General features: G+C 45.1%; 1 protein-coding gene across 1 annotated transcript in view; it reads right to left on the bottom strand.

Annotated features, from left to right (window-relative positions):
- MAN1B1 (mannosidase alpha class 1B member 1) overlaps positions 1–17,346 on the bottom strand; it is a 307,182-nt gene that overhangs the window by 12,573 nt on the left and 277,263 nt on the right. Inside the window, exon 12 of the mRNA XM_069241459.1 lies at positions 9,847–9,978. Within this exon, the coding sequence (XP_069097560.1) occupies positions 9,847–9,978 (132 nt within the window). The remainder of the gene's footprint in view (positions 1–9,846; positions 9,979–17,346) is intronic.

Raw genomic sequence — 17,346 nt, 5'->3', positions numbered from 1 at the left:
AAAATCCATACTGGCATACACAAAGGATGCTGCCTTCTTTTACCCAGGCCCTTATTTAATTAAGGAACACTACCTAAAACTTTAGCTGAAGAGTTTTTAAAAATAAGCACAATCCATAAAGAATATGGGAAATTAGAGAGATTCAAATTCTTAAAAGAATTAACGAGCAAGGAGGCCCCAAAATGTATATCACACTTTAAAAGGTCGAAAGGGACCCCATCAGATCTAGATGCCTTGTTTGAGGAACGCTGTTTCAAAGCCTTTATCACTTCCTTTAACTCGATTCTGAGAGAAAAGCCCTGTGTAACAGCATTAGGGCTTAGAGGGTGACGAACGGGACAATCACTCAGACCACACGTTTAAGAAATGGGCAACACCACTGTTCAGTAGTGATGTGCGAGTTAACATTGGGAAAGGCACAGTTCCAATTCTAATCCTATTTATGATGTGCCAGAATTTATTTGAGTATTTGTTTTTATTAGCCTCCATAAGGGTGTCAAAATTGATTTGCCTAATCTCCTTTTGCCTGGCACTGATGGCTTGTTTGTAAGATAAACGACTGTGCCACCTCCCCCTTATCCCTGGGGGGTTCTTAAAACTTTTGTCAGGAGTCTCTAAGAGGAAGCACACACAGTATTAAACCATATGGGGGTCTGACTGATACAATGCGGAATAGGTTTCATGAGGAAACAATGTTAAGAACCCCTCCGCAAATGAACAACTCGGAAGCTAGGCAGAAAGGTATATCAAACCCAAATCAATGTTACACTTAATCAAATGCTCAAGAAAAAAATACTGGGGTTCGAGAGCTTTCATACTAAGTGCAGGCCGCTGTTCTGGGTGTTAAGCTTAGCTCTAAAGCCAGATAAAGGGGAAAACACAGTGAGGGGGCTGCAATCCTCAAAAAGAGGTCTTACATAAATTGTATACTTTGCATTTGGGCACATGTTTTTTCAGTTGTCGTGATATGAATACATCATCAATAGCGGACAATCAGCCTCTCCTAAAAAACGTGGGTATCCAAAGTAGTGGGAGACCCTCCTGGACATTAATAGGAAATAAAGTTACCTAGCTCCTGCCCTCTCATATTGAACACTCATAGTTGAGGAGTGAAGTGCTAACGTTCAGGCAGCCTGGATCGCATGTCAGCACCGGTGTAGTAGCGGTGAAGTCTCCTGAGACAAATCATATTATCACCATGAAGCAGGGGACCACACACATTAGGTACATTGCAAAAGGCTTCAAACACTCTCAGGAAGTTGTTAATCTTAGCTTAAGAAAATTCGTTATTATAAAAGTTTAAAAGAACAAAATTTGAAATTGTTGCAACAAATAATAACAAGCAATTGCATAGCATTACAATTAACATTGATGGGGATTGTCTCGTACATTAATGATAATCTAAGCCAGACAGACCGAGCACGATGGCTACGCAGAGATGGAATAGCAACAGGAGTCATCATGAATGTTATCTGAAACTTCCTGGGTTGCCTGTTATAGGATAATATACTTTTCAATGAAGGACACCCATTCCTCATGTCATATATTTGAAGCGAGTCCTGCTACACTTCAGCTGATCAAATCCATTTTGCTCCTGGAATCTAAAATAGGGCCACCAAAAGTTTCTTTTACATCATTCACAAGCACATTAGTTGTAACAGGAAAGGTAACGTAGACAGTTGGGCAAGACAGCAGCGGAGAAAATAGATTCCACAGTACGTTCTGGCCACCAGAAGGAAGTAGATGATGCATTGAAGACCTGAAAAAAAAAACGAAGTGTTAAGGCCAGAATACTACCTGGCTGGGTACTGGATGACCAGGGGAAGATACCCTTCTTGGCATAAGAATTTGGTAGGAACTTGCTACCCATTTGCCTGGCGAACCAGTGTATGGCTTTATTTTTAATCTGTGAAGCGTCTTCATCTAGCCCTTCTTCTAAAGAGGGGGACTTTTCATATGATGAGAACATATGGTCAAACCTGAGAAGGTAGATCGACAGATGGCATACACTGCAGCGACTTCTTTGCAGTGTGGGCATTCTCATCCTCAGGGGCACCCGCATTAGCCGGGACACAGGATATGGATCATGCACATTCAGCCTTTGAAGTGGGCAATGCATCAGTGATGCTACCTCCTTCACCCAAACCCAGATGATGAGTCATTATTTCTGGGGGCAGACATTAGAGACAGACTACTGGCAAGCGGTTCAGTGAGACCTGAACCATGCAGCTCATTCACATGCAGCTAAGTCGTGCCCAGTCTATTCAGAATAGAGCTCAAATGCTCCCTTAAAAGGTCAGTCAGGCAGTTTCTCAGATGTTCCATTATGTTGATAAGAAAGGCATTGCAACATTGTGAATGTGGGGAGCCTTATCAGTGCTCGCAGTTACTCTCACCTCTCACTTTTTATGTTTAAGGGGGTCAGTAAAAGGGGTGTGGGGGAGGAGTAGAATGGGTTGTACTGCAGACAGTATCATCCTTGCCCATTGTACAATCGTTGGTAGGCTGCCCACCTAAATCAGTATAGTCAAAGAAAAGTCTCACAGTGAGTTTAATTTTCTTATTGATGGTGCCAACTCCCCTAGAATGAAAATGTCACTTACCCAGTGTACATCTGTTCGTGGCATCAGTCGCAGTAGACTCGCATGTTCTGCAATAGCTCGCCATCTGGTGTTGGGCCGGAGTGTTACAAGTTGTTTTTCTTCGAAGAAGTCTTTCGAGTCACGGGACCGAGTGACTCCTCCTTTTGTCTCCATTGCGCATGGGCGTCGACTCCATCTTCGATTGTTTTTCCCCGCAGAGGGTGAGGTAGGAGTTGAATTGTAGTAATAGTGCCCATGCAATGGAGTGACTAAGTATGCACCTATTTAAGGTTGAGATGATACATATATAAATAATTGAAGGTAACTTCCAAACTGCTACAGGCTCCCGGGGAGGCGGGTGGGCACATGCGAATCTACTGCGACTGATGCCACGAACAGATGTACACTGGGTAAGTGACATTTTCAGTTCGATGGCATCTGTCGCTGTAGATACGCATGTTCTGCATAGACTAGTAAGCAGTTATTTCCCCAAAAGCGGTGGATCAGCCTGTAGGAGTGGAAGTAGTCTGAAATAATGTTCTTAATACAGCTTGACCTACTGTGGCTTGTTGTGCGGATAACACGTCTACACAGTAGTGCTTGGTGAATGTGTGAGGCGTAGACCATGTGGCTGCCTTACATATTTCTTGCATTGGGATGTTTCCTAGAAAGGCCATGGTAGCACCTTTCTTTCTGGTTGAGTGTGCCCTTGGTGTAATGGGCAGCTGTCGTTTAGCTTTAAGGTAGCAGATTTGGATGCATTTAACTATCCATCTGGCTATACCTTGTTTTGAAATTGGGTTTCCTGCATGAGGTTTTTGAAATGCAATGAAGAGTTGTTTAGTCTTTCTGATGTTTTTTGTTCTGTCAATGTAATACATCAATGCTCTTTTGACATCTAATGTATGTAGCGCCCTTTCAGCTACGGTATCTGGCTGTGGAAAGAACACTGGAAGTTCCACTGTTTGATTTAGATGGAACGGTGAAATAACCTTTGGCAAAAATTTAGGATTGGTCCTTAAGACGACTTTATTTTTGTGTAGTTGTATAAAAGGTTCCTGTATTGTAAACGCCTGAATCTCGCTTACTCTTCTTAGGGAAGTAATGGCGATGAGAAATGCCACCTTCCAGGTTAGGAACTGTATGTCGCAGGAGTGCATGGGTTCAAAAGGTGGACCCATAAGTCTAGTTAGGACAACATTTAGGTTCCATGAAGGAACAGGTAGTGTTCTTGGTGGTATAATTCTCCTAAGGCCCTCCATGAATGCTTTAATGACTGGTATCTTATATAGGGAAGTTGAATAGGTAGTCTGCAGGTATGCAGAAATTGCTGCAAGGTGTATTTTAATGGAAGAGAAAGCTAGGTTAGATTTTTGTAAGTGAAGCAAGTAACCCACTACATGTTCTGGAGTTGTGTGTAATGGTTGTATTTGATTAATATGGCAGTAGCAAACAAACCTCTTCCATTTACTTGCATAACAGTGCCTGGTGGATGGCCTTCTGGCCTGTTTTATGACTTCCATACATTCTTGGGTAAGTTGTAAGTGCCCGAATTCTAGGATTTCAGGAGCCAGATTGCTAGATTCAGCGATGCTGGATCTGGGTGTCTGATCTTTTGGTTGTGCTGTGTCAACAGATCTGGCCTGTTGGGCAATTTGATGCAGGGTACCACTGATAGGTCTAGCAGCGTTGTGTACCAGGGTTGCCTTGCCCAAGTTGGTGCTATCAATATGAGTTTGAGTTTGCTTTGACTGAGTTTGTTTACCAGGTAAGGAAGGAGAGGGAGAGGAGGAAAAGCGTAAGCAAATATCCCTGACCAGTTCATCCATAGGGCATTGCCTTGGGATTGTTTGTGTGGGTATCTGGATGCGAAGTTTTGGCATTTTGCGTTCTCCCTTGTCGCAAACAAGTCTATCTGAGGTGTTCCCCAGAGTTTGAAATAAGTGTTCAGAATTTGGGGGTGAATTTCCCATTCGTGGACCTGTTGATGATCTCGAGAGAGATTGTCTGCGAGTTGATTTTGGATCCCTGGTATAAACTGTGCTATTAGGCGAATTTGGTTGTGAATTGCCCAATGCCAAATTTTTTGTGCTAGCAGGCTTAACTGCGTGGAGTGCGTCCCCCCCTGCTTGTTTAGATAATACATTGTTGTCATGTTGTCTGTTTTGACGAGAATGTATTTGTGAACTATTATTGGTTGGAAGGCTTTTAGTGCTTGAAAAACTGCTAGAAGTTCTAGGTGATTGATATGCAGTTTTGTTTGATGTACGTTCCATTGTCCTTGTATGCTGTGTTGATCGAGGTGTGCTCCCCACCCTGTCATGGAAGCATCTGTTGTTATTACGTATTGTGGCACTGGGTCTTGGAAAGGCCGCCCTTTGTTTAAATTTATGTTGTTCCACCACAGAAGCGAGAGGTAAGTTTGGCGGTCTATTAACACCAGATCTAGAAGGTGACCCTGTGCTTGAGACCACTGTGATGCTAGGCATTGTTGTAAGGGCCTCATGTGCAGTCTTGCGTTTGGGACAATGGCTATGCATGAAGACATCATGCCTAGGAGTTGTAATACCATCTTTGCCTGTATCTTTTGTGTTGGATACATGCGTTGTATGATGGTGTTGAAATTTAGAATTCTTTGTGGACTTGGAGTGGCTACTCCCTTTGATGTGTCTATTATGGCTCCTAGGTATTGTTGTACCTTGCGCGGCAGAATGTTGGATTTTGTAAAGTTGACGGTGAACCCGAGTTTGAAGAGGGTTTGTATGATCTGATTTGTGTGATTTGAGCACTGTATGAACGAATGGGCCTTGATTAGCCAGTCGTCCAAATATGGGAACACATGTATTTGCTGCCTTCTTATGTGTGCAGCGACTACCGCTAGACATTTGGTAAAGACTCTTGGTGCGGTTGTTAATCCGAAAGGCAGTACCTTGAATTGGTAATGTATTCCTTTGAATACAAACCTTAGGTATTTCCTGTGCGATGGGTGTATTGGTATATGGAAATAAGCATCCTTGAGGTCTAAAGTTGCCATGTAGTCGTGTAGTTTTAGCAATGGCAATACTTCTTGTAGTGTGACCATGTGGAAGTGGTCTGATTTGATGAAAGTGTTCACTACTCTGAGGTCTAGGATTGGTCTCAGTGTTTTGTCCTTCTTTGGTATCAGAAAGTACAGTGAGTAAACTCCTGTGTTTATTTGTGTGTTTGGCACTAATTCGATTGCATTCTTTTGCAATAGTGCCTGCACTTCTATCTCCAGGAGATTGGAATGGTGTGTTGTTAGATTTTGTGCTTTTGGTGGTATGTTTGGAGGGAATTGTAGAAATTCTATGCAATAACCATGTTGGATAATTGCTAGAACCCAAGTGTCTGTAGTGATTTTCTCCCATGCTTTGTAATAATGACCTATTCTTCCCCCCACTGGTGTTGTGTGGAGGGGGTGAGTGACATGTGAGTCACTGTTTAGTAGTAGGGGTTTTGGGGCTTTGAAATCTCCCTCTATTTCTAGGGAATTGCCCTCCTCTATATTGTCCCCGAAAACCTCCTCTATACTGTCCCTGGTAACTGGACGGTGTGGCTTGTGAGGTGCTGGCTTGTGTGCTTTGACCCCGAAACCCCCCTCGAAAGGGCGTTTTACGGAATGTGCTGTAATTCCCTCTGCTCTGCGGGGAGTAGAGTGCGCCCATGGCTTTGGCAGTGTCTGTATCTTTTTTGAGTTTCTCAATCGCTGTGTCCACTTCTGGACCGAACAGTTCTTTTTCATTAAAAGGCATATTGAGAACTGCTTGTTGAATCTCTGGTTTAAATCCAGACGTTCGGAGCCATGCATGCCTTCTGATAGTTACAGATGTATTAATGGTCCGTGCAGCTGTATCTGCAGCGTCCATGGAGGAGCGTATCTGGTTGTTGGAGATGGTCTGTCCCTCTTCAACCACTTGTTTTGCCCTATTTTGTAAGTCCTTGGGCAGATGTTCAATGAGATGTTGCATCTCGTCCCAGTGGGCTCTGTCATAGCGCGCAAGTAGTGCCTGGGAGTTCGCGATGCGCCACTGGTTTGCAGCTTGTGCTGCGACTCTTTTACCAGCTGCATCGAACTTGCGGCTTTCTTTATCTGGGGGTGGTGCATCTCCAGATGTGTGAGAGTTGGCCCTTTTCCTAGCTGCTCCTACAACGACAGAGTCTGGTGGCAGCTGTGTAGTGATGAAAACCGGGTCCGTAGGAGGCGGCTTATACTTTTTTTCCACCCTTGGTGTGATTGCCCTACTTTTGACCGGCTCCTTAAAGATGTCTTTTGCGTGCCGGAGCATACCAGGGAGCATAGGCAGGCTTTGGTATGAGCTGTGGGTGGAGGAGAGTGTGTTGAATAAGAAATCATCCTCGACCTGTTCTGAGTGGAGGCTTACGTGGTGAAATTGTGCTGCTCTAGCCACCACTTGAGAGTACGCGGTGCTGTCTTCTGGTGGAGATGGCTTTGTAGGGTATGCCTCCGGACTGTTATCTGACACTGGGGCGTCATATAGGTCCCATGCGTCCTGATCTTGGTCACCCTGGCTCATGGTGGTGTGAGCTGGGGAGTGTGATGGAGTTTGTGCTGGTGAAACGTTAATCACGGGCGGAGGAGAGGGTGGTGGTGTAACTCTTTTCACCACTTTTGGTTGTGGTGTTTGTTCCGTCTGGAACTCCAACCTTCTCTTTCTCCTAATGGGGGGAAGGGTGCTTATTTTTCCTGTCCCCTGCTGAATGAAGATACGCTTTTGCGTATGGTCTACATCAGTTGCTTGTAGCTCTTCCTCAAACCTATGCTTCTGCATTTGGGAGGTTAGCGAGTGCTCTTCTGTATAAGAGCCTGAAGCTGTGTCGCTTGCAGTCTGTTTCGGCATCGAAACTTTGTCTGCGTGTTTTTTCGGCTCCGAGGTGACTTTTTTCCTTTTTGGGGCCGAAACCTCTCGGCGTCGATCTGTTTCGGTGCCGCTGTCTCGGCGTCGAGCCGTGTCCACACCGGCATCTCGGTGTCGAGGCTTGTCTCCAGCACTTTCTCGGTCCCGAGAAGGCTGCGTGCCGGTGTCTCGACCGGAGTCGGACGATCTCGGCACTGTTTGGGCCTTTTTCGGTGCCGACGGCCGGTCACCGATTTTAAGGGTCGAGCCATGGCCTGGTGGCAGTGGCGTCCCCTGGGCCTTGTAAATGTTCCTTTGAGTGGATTTCGACGTCTTACTCACGGTTTGTGTATCGTCGAATCCTTCGGAGTCTGAGTCTTGGATCGAGAAGGTACCTTCCTCTTCTTGTTCCTCGAACTCCTGTTGGGCTGTCGGAGCGGACGCCATCTGAAGTCTTCTGGCTCGACGGTCTCGGAGTGTTTTTCGGGACCGGAACGCACGACAGGCCTCACAGGTGTCTTCGCTGTGCTCAGGTGACAGGCACAGGTTGCAGACCAAGTGTTGGTCTGTGTAGGGGTATTTATTGTGGCATTTGGGGCAGAAACGGAATGGGGTCCGTTCCATCGGCGTTCTTCAGCACGCGGTCGGGCCGACCAGGCCCCGACGGAGGATCGAAAAAACTACCCCGAAGGGCACCGGAGCTCTCCGATCTTCGATGCGGTGTGGAATCTAAGTACGCCGATCCCGAACGCAACAATACCGACGAAAATCTTCCGAAATTAGCTAATTTTCCGTTCCGAAACTCGGAGCGACAGGAACACGTCCGAACCCGATGGCGGAAAAAAAACAATCGAAGATGGAGTCGACGCCCATGCGCAATGGAGACAAAAGGAGGAGTCACTCGGTCCCGTGACTCGAAAGACTTCTTCGAAGAAAAACAACTTGTAACACTCCGGCCCAACACCAGATGGCGAGCTATTGCAGAACATGCGTATCTACAGCGACAGATGCCATCGAACATAAAGTTACTAATCGTGGTCCAACTAGCAGTGGGAACAGGGTTGCATACAGATTTGAGTTTCAACGGGCAGGTGTTTGAGGGGGGCCGGCCGGGTCACGTTCAGTTGTGGACTGGACTGGCATGTCCAGCACCTTGGGCTCAGAGCACACTGAAACAGCTATCTCCTGCCTCCCACGCTAGCAGAAATATGGGATTTGTGGTCCTGGGACTGGCCTCCTGGCCCTTGCCTCCAGCACCAGCAAGCAGGTAAAGTCCATCCCGCTCTGCAGCTCACAGCGCACTCAAATAGTGCTCTCCCAACTCCCATATCAGCTGGAGTATGGACATTTGTGTCCTGGCCACCATGAGCAGCAAGCAGGCAAAGCTGTCAGTGCACAGACGAAAGTGGGCAAATGACTGAATGGCAAGTGACTGAATATGTCTCAAACACACTGTGCAACAGCAAAGAACTCAGGTTGAACGCAGTGGGTAAGGGTTAGGCTCAGAAACACCAGTGTTGCACCAGCAAGATTGACTGATGGTGGTCAGTGTTAGGTTTCTATGTCCCAGGAGCCTTGGAGAAGAAACCTAGACTGTATTAGACATCTTGAGGATAGCAGGGGAGAAGGTTGAAGAAGTTTCTAGAGCATGAATCATATCACTTATTCATAGATGCCACGGGTGCTGCAGGATCATCAATGGTGTCACTCTAGCAAGAGTATGTTGTAGCAAATTGCGGCTTGTTGTGAACTCCTGGTTTCAAAGGTTCGTTGTCAGGCAACGTAGTTTGGAATCTGTAGCACAGATTGGGGCTCAGCAGTTGTCTGTTACATTGGGCCGCGATGGCGGCAGTGGTATGTGAAAGCATTCCCCATCTGGGCTCTCAAGTATATGATTGCCTTCAGAGGTCCCAGCTGGTGGCTAGTACCAGACTGCTACTGCTTGATGGGAGCTAGCAGACAGGGTGGTGACCGAGGTAGTTTTTCCAAGGGAGTCCAAATTAAATGGAGAAAACAAGAAAGGGTGGCCCCCTCGGGCTCTCCAAAAGGGAATGGTTAGTATCTAGTCATATCAGAGACCTCCTAGAGTACAGAAGTGGAGTGGTAGAAATACACTGCGTTAGAATATATAGGATGATGTCATACGTGCATGTAACAAGCAGCATGGTGATTCTGAACTGAATTATGATCTTGACTGTCAATGAAAGATCTGCAAACAATGATCATTACCAGCCTCGATATGGATTATAAATTGGTACAGCTAACTTCGATGCATGCAAATAGACTATGTATTATATTTTAAACCAGTTTAATGGATACTCTTTAAATATGGGATAAACAACAAGCAAGAAACTGTAAAAAAAAAAAAAAAAAGAAAGTGTGCTTACTCGTGTATATTTGTTGAAGTTCTGCAGTATTTCCCAACCCCAATTCTGGTATTTCACATCTCCAGTAAATCTGTACAGGTAGAAAAGGCTTTCAACTGTTTCTGGTCGCAGCAGATTATGTCGATCAGCTGGCTACAATTTGAAAGAATTAACAATTAGATTAAATTAATTTCTAAAAGTGTAACTTACGTTTCACTTAAGGAAATTACAATAAGGGTTTTAATTGTACCTGAACTGAACGTTTTGGTCCAAATTACTTATTAAGTAACTCACAAATAGCCATTGGAACTGCCACACTAGTAACACAAGCTGCACAGAACATTGCAACTTCTTTATCACCTGCAAGCTACAGTCTCATATTTAAGAACAATAAAGAAAGGTCATCTATGCAGCTGATAAACATTTTTAATTCAACTTTTAGCTGAATTTTGATATGAGTGGAAAACTAACAGGAAGAGAAATCTCGTGGAAATAGTTGACACCATCAGGGGATGGAAGATCGGAATTACAACCACTCCCGGCAAAATAGCATATAATGAACAAGTTGCATACCTTCAGTAATGCCATATCTGGTAGCAATAGTAGCTGCAGACTTCTTTACCTTTAAATTTTCCCAGGCGTCAGACTGGATCTGTAAGATTTTCATGAGCAGTACCCTTGCGTGCTGGTCGGTGGTGGTGTTTGGCTTCGTGTGGCGTCCACGCCGAAAGTGACATCCCCATCACCTATATAGGTGCAACCTCGACATGCTGACATCAGTTACTTTTCACGACTTTCTATGCCAGGAGCGCAGAGCCATGAAATACACTGACACTAGTGTGCCCAAACTAGGGCCCTGAAATGGATCAAGCCTAAACCTGGAAATGTGTCCGCAGAGCGAGGAGGATGGGTGGGTCGGTAAGGAATCTGCGGCTAGCTAGTGTCTCTATTACATGAGGCATTACCAAACTTAAGTTACTTGTTCATCTGATAGAACCTTCTAGCTGCAGAGTCCTTAACTTTTGAATTGATACCCAAGCAATACCATCTCTGGTGGTGGGTCTGCGGACCGATTTAACCTAGGAAGTCTGGCAGGACCGAATGGGCAAAATGCCCATCCCCATGGACCCAACTGTCCAGGCAGTAATATTTGGAAAATGTGTGCAAGGAATCCCACATTGCTGCCTGACAGATGTCCAGGACTGGGACTCCACGTGCTAACGCAGTGGTCGCAGCGTTGGCTCTGGTGGAACAAGCCTTCAGGGAGTTGCTTCTTGGCCAACATGTAACAGATTTAGATGGAAATGGCCCGTTTCTGCACCGCCCGACCTTTTTTGGCACTAACATACCCCACTAAGAGTTGGTGGTCCACTTGGAACACTTTTGTGCGCTCAAGTTAGAACGACAATGCTCTTTTTGGGTCCACATGGTGGAGTCACTCCTCTTTAGAGAGATGTGGAGGAGTGTAAAATGTGGGCAAGGTGACAGACTGGCTCAGATGAAATGGTGCTATCACTCATCAGGAAAGAGGCGCTAGTGCGAAGCACAAGTTTGTCTGGCAAAATGGACAAGAAGGGAGGCTTGGATGACAATACCTGGAGCTCACTGTCCCTCCAGGCAGATATAATTGCCACAAGAAATGCTGTTTTGATTGTGGGCAGCTGGAGGGGATAATTATGAAGAAGCTCAAAAGGAGCACACATCAAGGAAGAGAGGACAAAATTAAGGTACTACTAAGGCATACTTTAAGGAGAAGTGGGAAACATATGTACAAACCCCTTCAGAAATCTATTTACAATGGTGATTTAAATAGAGTGTTGGTCAGGTAACCACAAGAAGACAGACAGAGCAGAAAGATAACCCTTCAGAGTACCCAAACCAGAGCTCTGCTGCGCATGCATAAGAATAAAAATAAAAACATCAGAAAGAGGGTCAATAGATTTTTCTGTATGTTGGAAATGGCCCTTCCTTTTGCATTCCTCCTCCTATTTTTATGACCCTCTTTTTGTTTACTTTAGCTAGTCAGGTCTAAAATGCATCTGCTCTCTCCCCCAAAACATTGTATGACTGGCTTACACCGGTTGGCATATTTAATTTACCTCTAAGTCCCTTGTAAAGTGCTATACCATACACCCAGGGCCTGTAAATGAAATGCTACTAGTGGGCCCGCAGCACTGATTGCACTAACCACAGAGGTAGCCTTTCAAAACACTCAGGACTGCCACTGCAGTGCCTGTATGTGCAGTTCACTGCCACCTTGACTTGGCATTTCAAATTACTTGCCAAGGCCTAAACTCACTTTTTATTACACCAAAGTCACCCCTAAGGTAAGCCCTAGGTAGCCCTGTGGGCAGGGTGCTGTGCATATAAAGGTAGGACATATAAAACTTTCTGTTTTTCATGTCCTAGTAGTGATAAACAGCCTATTTCATTTTTCAGTACTATGAGGACGGCTCCTCTCATAGGTAAGCTTTGAGATTCTGTTATATACTTTTAAGTGGTAATTACTAAACTGAAGGGAGTAGCATTGCCATGTTTGGAGTTGTAGTGAAAAATACTGCTTACTGGTTCAGTTGAATTTTACATTACTGTTTTAGGAATGCCACTTTTAGAAAGTGGGCATTTCTGTGTACCTATAACTATGTGCATTGCAGTCTGACTCCAATCCACATCTTGGGCAGAGTGACAGCTACGTTTGGTGGCTACTTTGCAGAAAGCCACAACACAGGATGGGCTGGGTGTGACAGAGCATGAATCTGCATATGATAGTCTTTTTGGGTTGAGAGAAGCCGCTCACACTTTACATTCGTATAGGTTATGTCCTGTCCTCACACAAAGTGCTGATTTATCTCCTAATGATGTCTGGAGCCAGGGCTGGGGTATGAGAGTTTGTTGTATACTTAGAAGGGTTCCTTTGAAGTCATCCACTACATCAAAGACAAGTACATGGGCTCTGACGCCATGTTTTCAGAGCACTTTTGGAACTGGACCCAAACCTCTGTCAGAAGGACTGCTGCACTGCTCAAAGCAATTATCTGGACTGCTTTTCTGCTGTTGCTCTGCTGCTTGTAATTTGCTGGGTGGCCTAAAGGAGTCACTGGATTGCTTTTCTGTTTGTTGCCTTGCTGTCAGCTACTCCCTGACCCTGTTCTACCAAAGCACTGTGGAACTTCCATTTGAACTACTTGCTTTGTTGTGTGCTGGCCTGCCCGCCTGTTATGCTTCTACAGTGACAGCCACCCTGCAACAAGGACCCTTTTGCTGTCAGTCCTGCCCCCTCTGTGGCCCTACGGGAGAAGCGCTGTTTCCAGCTCCCTGTCTTACGGACAACTCGCCCATGTTGAGAGCATTATATTTTCACTTCGTTCTCTCAACTAGCACATAGTGAGCGCCTTGTTCTCCTCCAGCACGTGAAGCATTTATTTTGTTTGGTTGCCTAGGACAGAGCTGGCCTCAAGTACTTTGTGCCCTCCACCAGGAGAGAGAGTCATGAGCTCTTCAAATTAGGGTGTGAGAAAGCCTTTAATAACATATCTACTTGTCCACGAAACAGGTTGCTTCTTTAATCTACTTGTCCCTTTGGTGCCATGTTATGCAGCAACAAATTATTGCAGAAATCTCATTATGTAAGAGCTGGGATAATAGCCTCTCTGGTTATGACAGGGCTAATACCATAGTAGGGCTTGAGTACTAGCAATTTCAAACCCTACTATAGCAATTTCCTTATTTCACCAGCTCTTCTCTAATATTTTCCCATACAGAGAAAGGATGGAGATTTACTTCTAACGAGGGCAGAAGTAGAAGTTCTTCCAGGGTTCGGGAAAAAAGTAATTGGATGCAAAGTGAACTTGTAAACGCTCAATAGATTTTCCCATGAGTAAATCTACATCTCAATATTTGCCTGTACTAAAATGCAGTTCAAAAATGTTTTCTAGGAGTATGATTTCTTGGTCTACTTCTGTACATTCTTGTGAATTCATGAAAGACACCAATTCAAAGACAATCTATGGGTGCATTTTTGTGACTTTAAGAATTGGTTCCCTAATTAGGTCTGGCGTTAACAAAAACATTTTGTTTTTATTAAACTTCGATTTCTCTCTTATCTTTCTCACTATCGGGCGGCTTTACTGTGAGTGATAGCATTGTGCTATTTCAGAAGGAGCACACAAGTTAGTTTTGTTCAATGCCAGGAACTACTGTGACAATAAGTGGTGTAATGAAATTGGAAAGCTCCCCCTGCAAAGAACATGGAGGAGCCACACCCTCCCCAACTCACTCAGGGCAGGTGCTGTGCTGAGTGGGGCCCCTGAAGCTAAGGGGCCCGCTGCACTGGCGGTGGGGGCCTTTGTTACTCCACTGGTGGCAAAGTGTACTTTTTGAGACCAAAAAACGTTTTTTACTTTTTGCCTGTGTTTGTTACAATGGGGAGGGCCTGGTAGCTCCCACAACAATAAAGTGTTACAAAAGCCATATCAAAACAACACACGCATTGACAAAACCAAAAGACTCACAACAAATGCTGGATTGGTTGCATTGCCACTGCTGACACTGATTTTCCATTATGAATATTTTGGGGAAATTCTTGCATGCATCAACACATTTTACTAAATGATCATTCAAAGAAATAGTACCTCAAATTTCACAGTAATAAAAAGTTTTTTTTCCTACTACATTTTTTTCAGAACATTTTATTTTGAAAGCAAAGAATCATCACGCTTGCTTATGTGCTTCTGCAAACATTTGCATCTAATCGGACAGCATTCTGGGAGCCTCATACTTACCCTCATATTGTTAAAAACTTTGCAAAACCTGTGTAAACTTTTTTTTAAACTGGAACCACAGTCAGTGGTGCGTTGTGACCTTAAAACATTTATTTAGAGCACTCGCTACAATAATTAAGGCTTTTCATTAATAACCATAAATACAAGTTTGAACAGCATTAACATACAGACACACATTACCTCAAATGCAGACACAGTTCCCTTCCCTGGGTTGCCAAAGGGTTTGTGCTGCAGGGAATTGGGCCTACTTGTCCCAAGGACAAAATAAACATGAAAACTTGTTGCCCTTGACCCCAAGCAATATGTCCCTGGCGTCGGGCTACAGAAATTCCACATTCCTGCTGTGTGAGTGTTGGTCTGGGTCCTCCTACAAGGAGGGAGACCGGCTGTAGAGAACCCAGGGAGGAGCGCAAGATCGCCTTTGGAGGTAGTAAACATTTCAAGTAAATAACTTTTAGACTGGACAGGATCTTTTACCGTATCGACATTAACTTCTGCAAGGCTTCACAGATATTACGGTAGGAGGGTTAGTAGGCTGGCAGAGATTTATGTGCCCTGTGTTCTGTTCCTGACTGCATTTCTTTCAGTAGGGCTCACCACAATACCATAAAGGATCGAACAGAGGTGCAGTCAAAAAACGCATTGCTAACGCTTTGACCACCTTGTGCTTCATGAGTACACACTGCATTTTTTATGTTCTGACTTTTTTGGGGGCAATGCGCCGATCTTGAAAAGGGCTGAGTATATTCCTAATGTTGGTAGCTTAAATTGTATAATGTATGGATCCTAAAAGGCACTGCTGGTGACTACTCATTGAAATTAACTATGTCCTGACCCACCTGTGGTATTATAGCCATTTTAATCTCATTATTGATCAGAATAACTATTACTGACTCAAAAGATGCATATTTTTGAAAAGCCTCTAATATGTTTTTGACTCCTGTATAATACACCAAGTATTCCTAATTCATGACGTTTTGGTCTTGCGATATATTTACAATATAGACACATATTTTCATATAAGCCCATGTGGAGTCTTTTTTTGTGGTGTATTCATTGTGTTACAGGTGTGAGTGTATTGCGCAAACGCTTTACACATTGCCTCTGAGGATAAGCCTGACTGCTCTGTGCCAAGCTCATCAGAGGGTGAGCACAGGTTATCTTTGGTGTGCAACTTAGGTAGTGGGTTCTCCTTGGCTTAGGTGTATACCCTAGCCAACCAGAAATGATATTTCTAACACTGTGCAATATAATACTATTTTTTACATTGGTAGGCATATATCGTCTTGGTGGATAGACAGCTTGCTGTCAGAGTAACATTGCATACTTCGAGAGGAAAGTTGAAAGCTGTCAACTGTTGCTGTTCAATCTCCAAGCGAGAAGGTGGAGACTTGAAAGGTTCGGGTGGAGGACCCTCCCCTGCTCCTGTGGCAGAAGATCCTCACGAAGGGGCAGCCTGATCGGAGGATTGATGCTTATGTTCAGAAGCTTGGGATACCAGACTCTCTGTGCCCAGTCCAGAGCCCCAAGGATGAGTTTGGTCCAGTCGTTCCTGATCTTCTTGAGACCTCTGGCCAGGAGTAGTATGGGCAAAAAGGTGTACATGAGGCTTGAGCTCCACTCAAGATGAAAAGGGTCTCCAAGCGCAAGCCACATTGGAAACGCCAGTGTGCAAAACTGTTGACATTGCGCATTCTCTGAGGAGGAAAACAGATCTAACCAAGGCTCTCCCCACTACTGAAAGAGACCTTGCGCCACCTCTGGATGGAGACACCACTCATGATTCTCTAGGCATTGATGGCTGAGTTTGTCCACGCTGGCATTCAGAGAACCTACCAGATGTTGAACCACCAGGGATATGACCTGCTGTTCCAGCCATGTCCATAGATGTAGAGCTTCTTGACAGAGGGTCCATAACCCCACCCCATTGGTTGCAGTACAACATGGTGGTGGTGTTGTCAGTGCCTGCACTAGCCTTCCCTTGATGGAGGGCAGAAAAGCTTTCAAGTGCCAGTCCGATCACTGCAAGCTCTAATATGTTTAGGTTGAGTCCGGATTCTGCAAGAAACCTGAGTTGTCTGATCTCTACCTCTCCCAGGTGGTTGCCCCATCCCAGGAGTGAAGCATCTGTCACTACTGTGAGATATGGTTGGGGAAGGGAGAAGTGTCTGCCTCTGACCTAATTTCAGTTCGTTAACTACCACTGCTGGTTGTTTGCACTTCCCTCAGAGATCTGGACCATGTCAGAGAACTTTACCTGACGCTGCGCCCTGTGGCACTTCGGGTCTCACTGCAGAGCCTGCATATGCTCCTGGCATGTGTCACTAGCAGGATGCAGGAACCCATGAGGCCCAGCACCCTCAGTCAGTCTCACCAAAACCCAGGATAGAGGCTGAAACATCAGTATCATAGCCTGAAGATCCCATACTCGCTGCTCAGGAGGATAAGCATAGTGTCCAGAACAGCTCCGTTGAAAGGTATCGTCAGAGAGGGAGTCAGGTGTGACTTTGTCGCATTTAGAGTGAACCCCAACCAACACAGGAGGCCTGCCATAGTCTGGTGGTAGAAGACAACAGCCTGGGGCAAACCCACCTTCAGCAGCCAGTTGTTGAGATAGAGAACAACTAACACACCTGATCTGCGCAGATGAGCTGCAACCACTACCATAACCTTGGTGAACACCTGAGGGACCTTGGTAAGGCCGAAGGGCAGCATGGTAAACTGAAAGAGCTTGTGGCCT

The sequence above is a fragment of the Pleurodeles waltl genome, chromosome 6, assembly GCF_031143425.1.
Source record: "Pleurodeles waltl isolate 20211129_DDA chromosome 6, aPleWal1.hap1.20221129, whole genome shotgun sequence".
In the NCBI taxonomy this organism is placed as follows: Eukaryota; Metazoa; Chordata; class Amphibia; order Caudata; family Salamandridae; genus Pleurodeles; species Pleurodeles waltl.
This window is presented reverse-complemented; position numbering and strand designations above follow the sequence as displayed.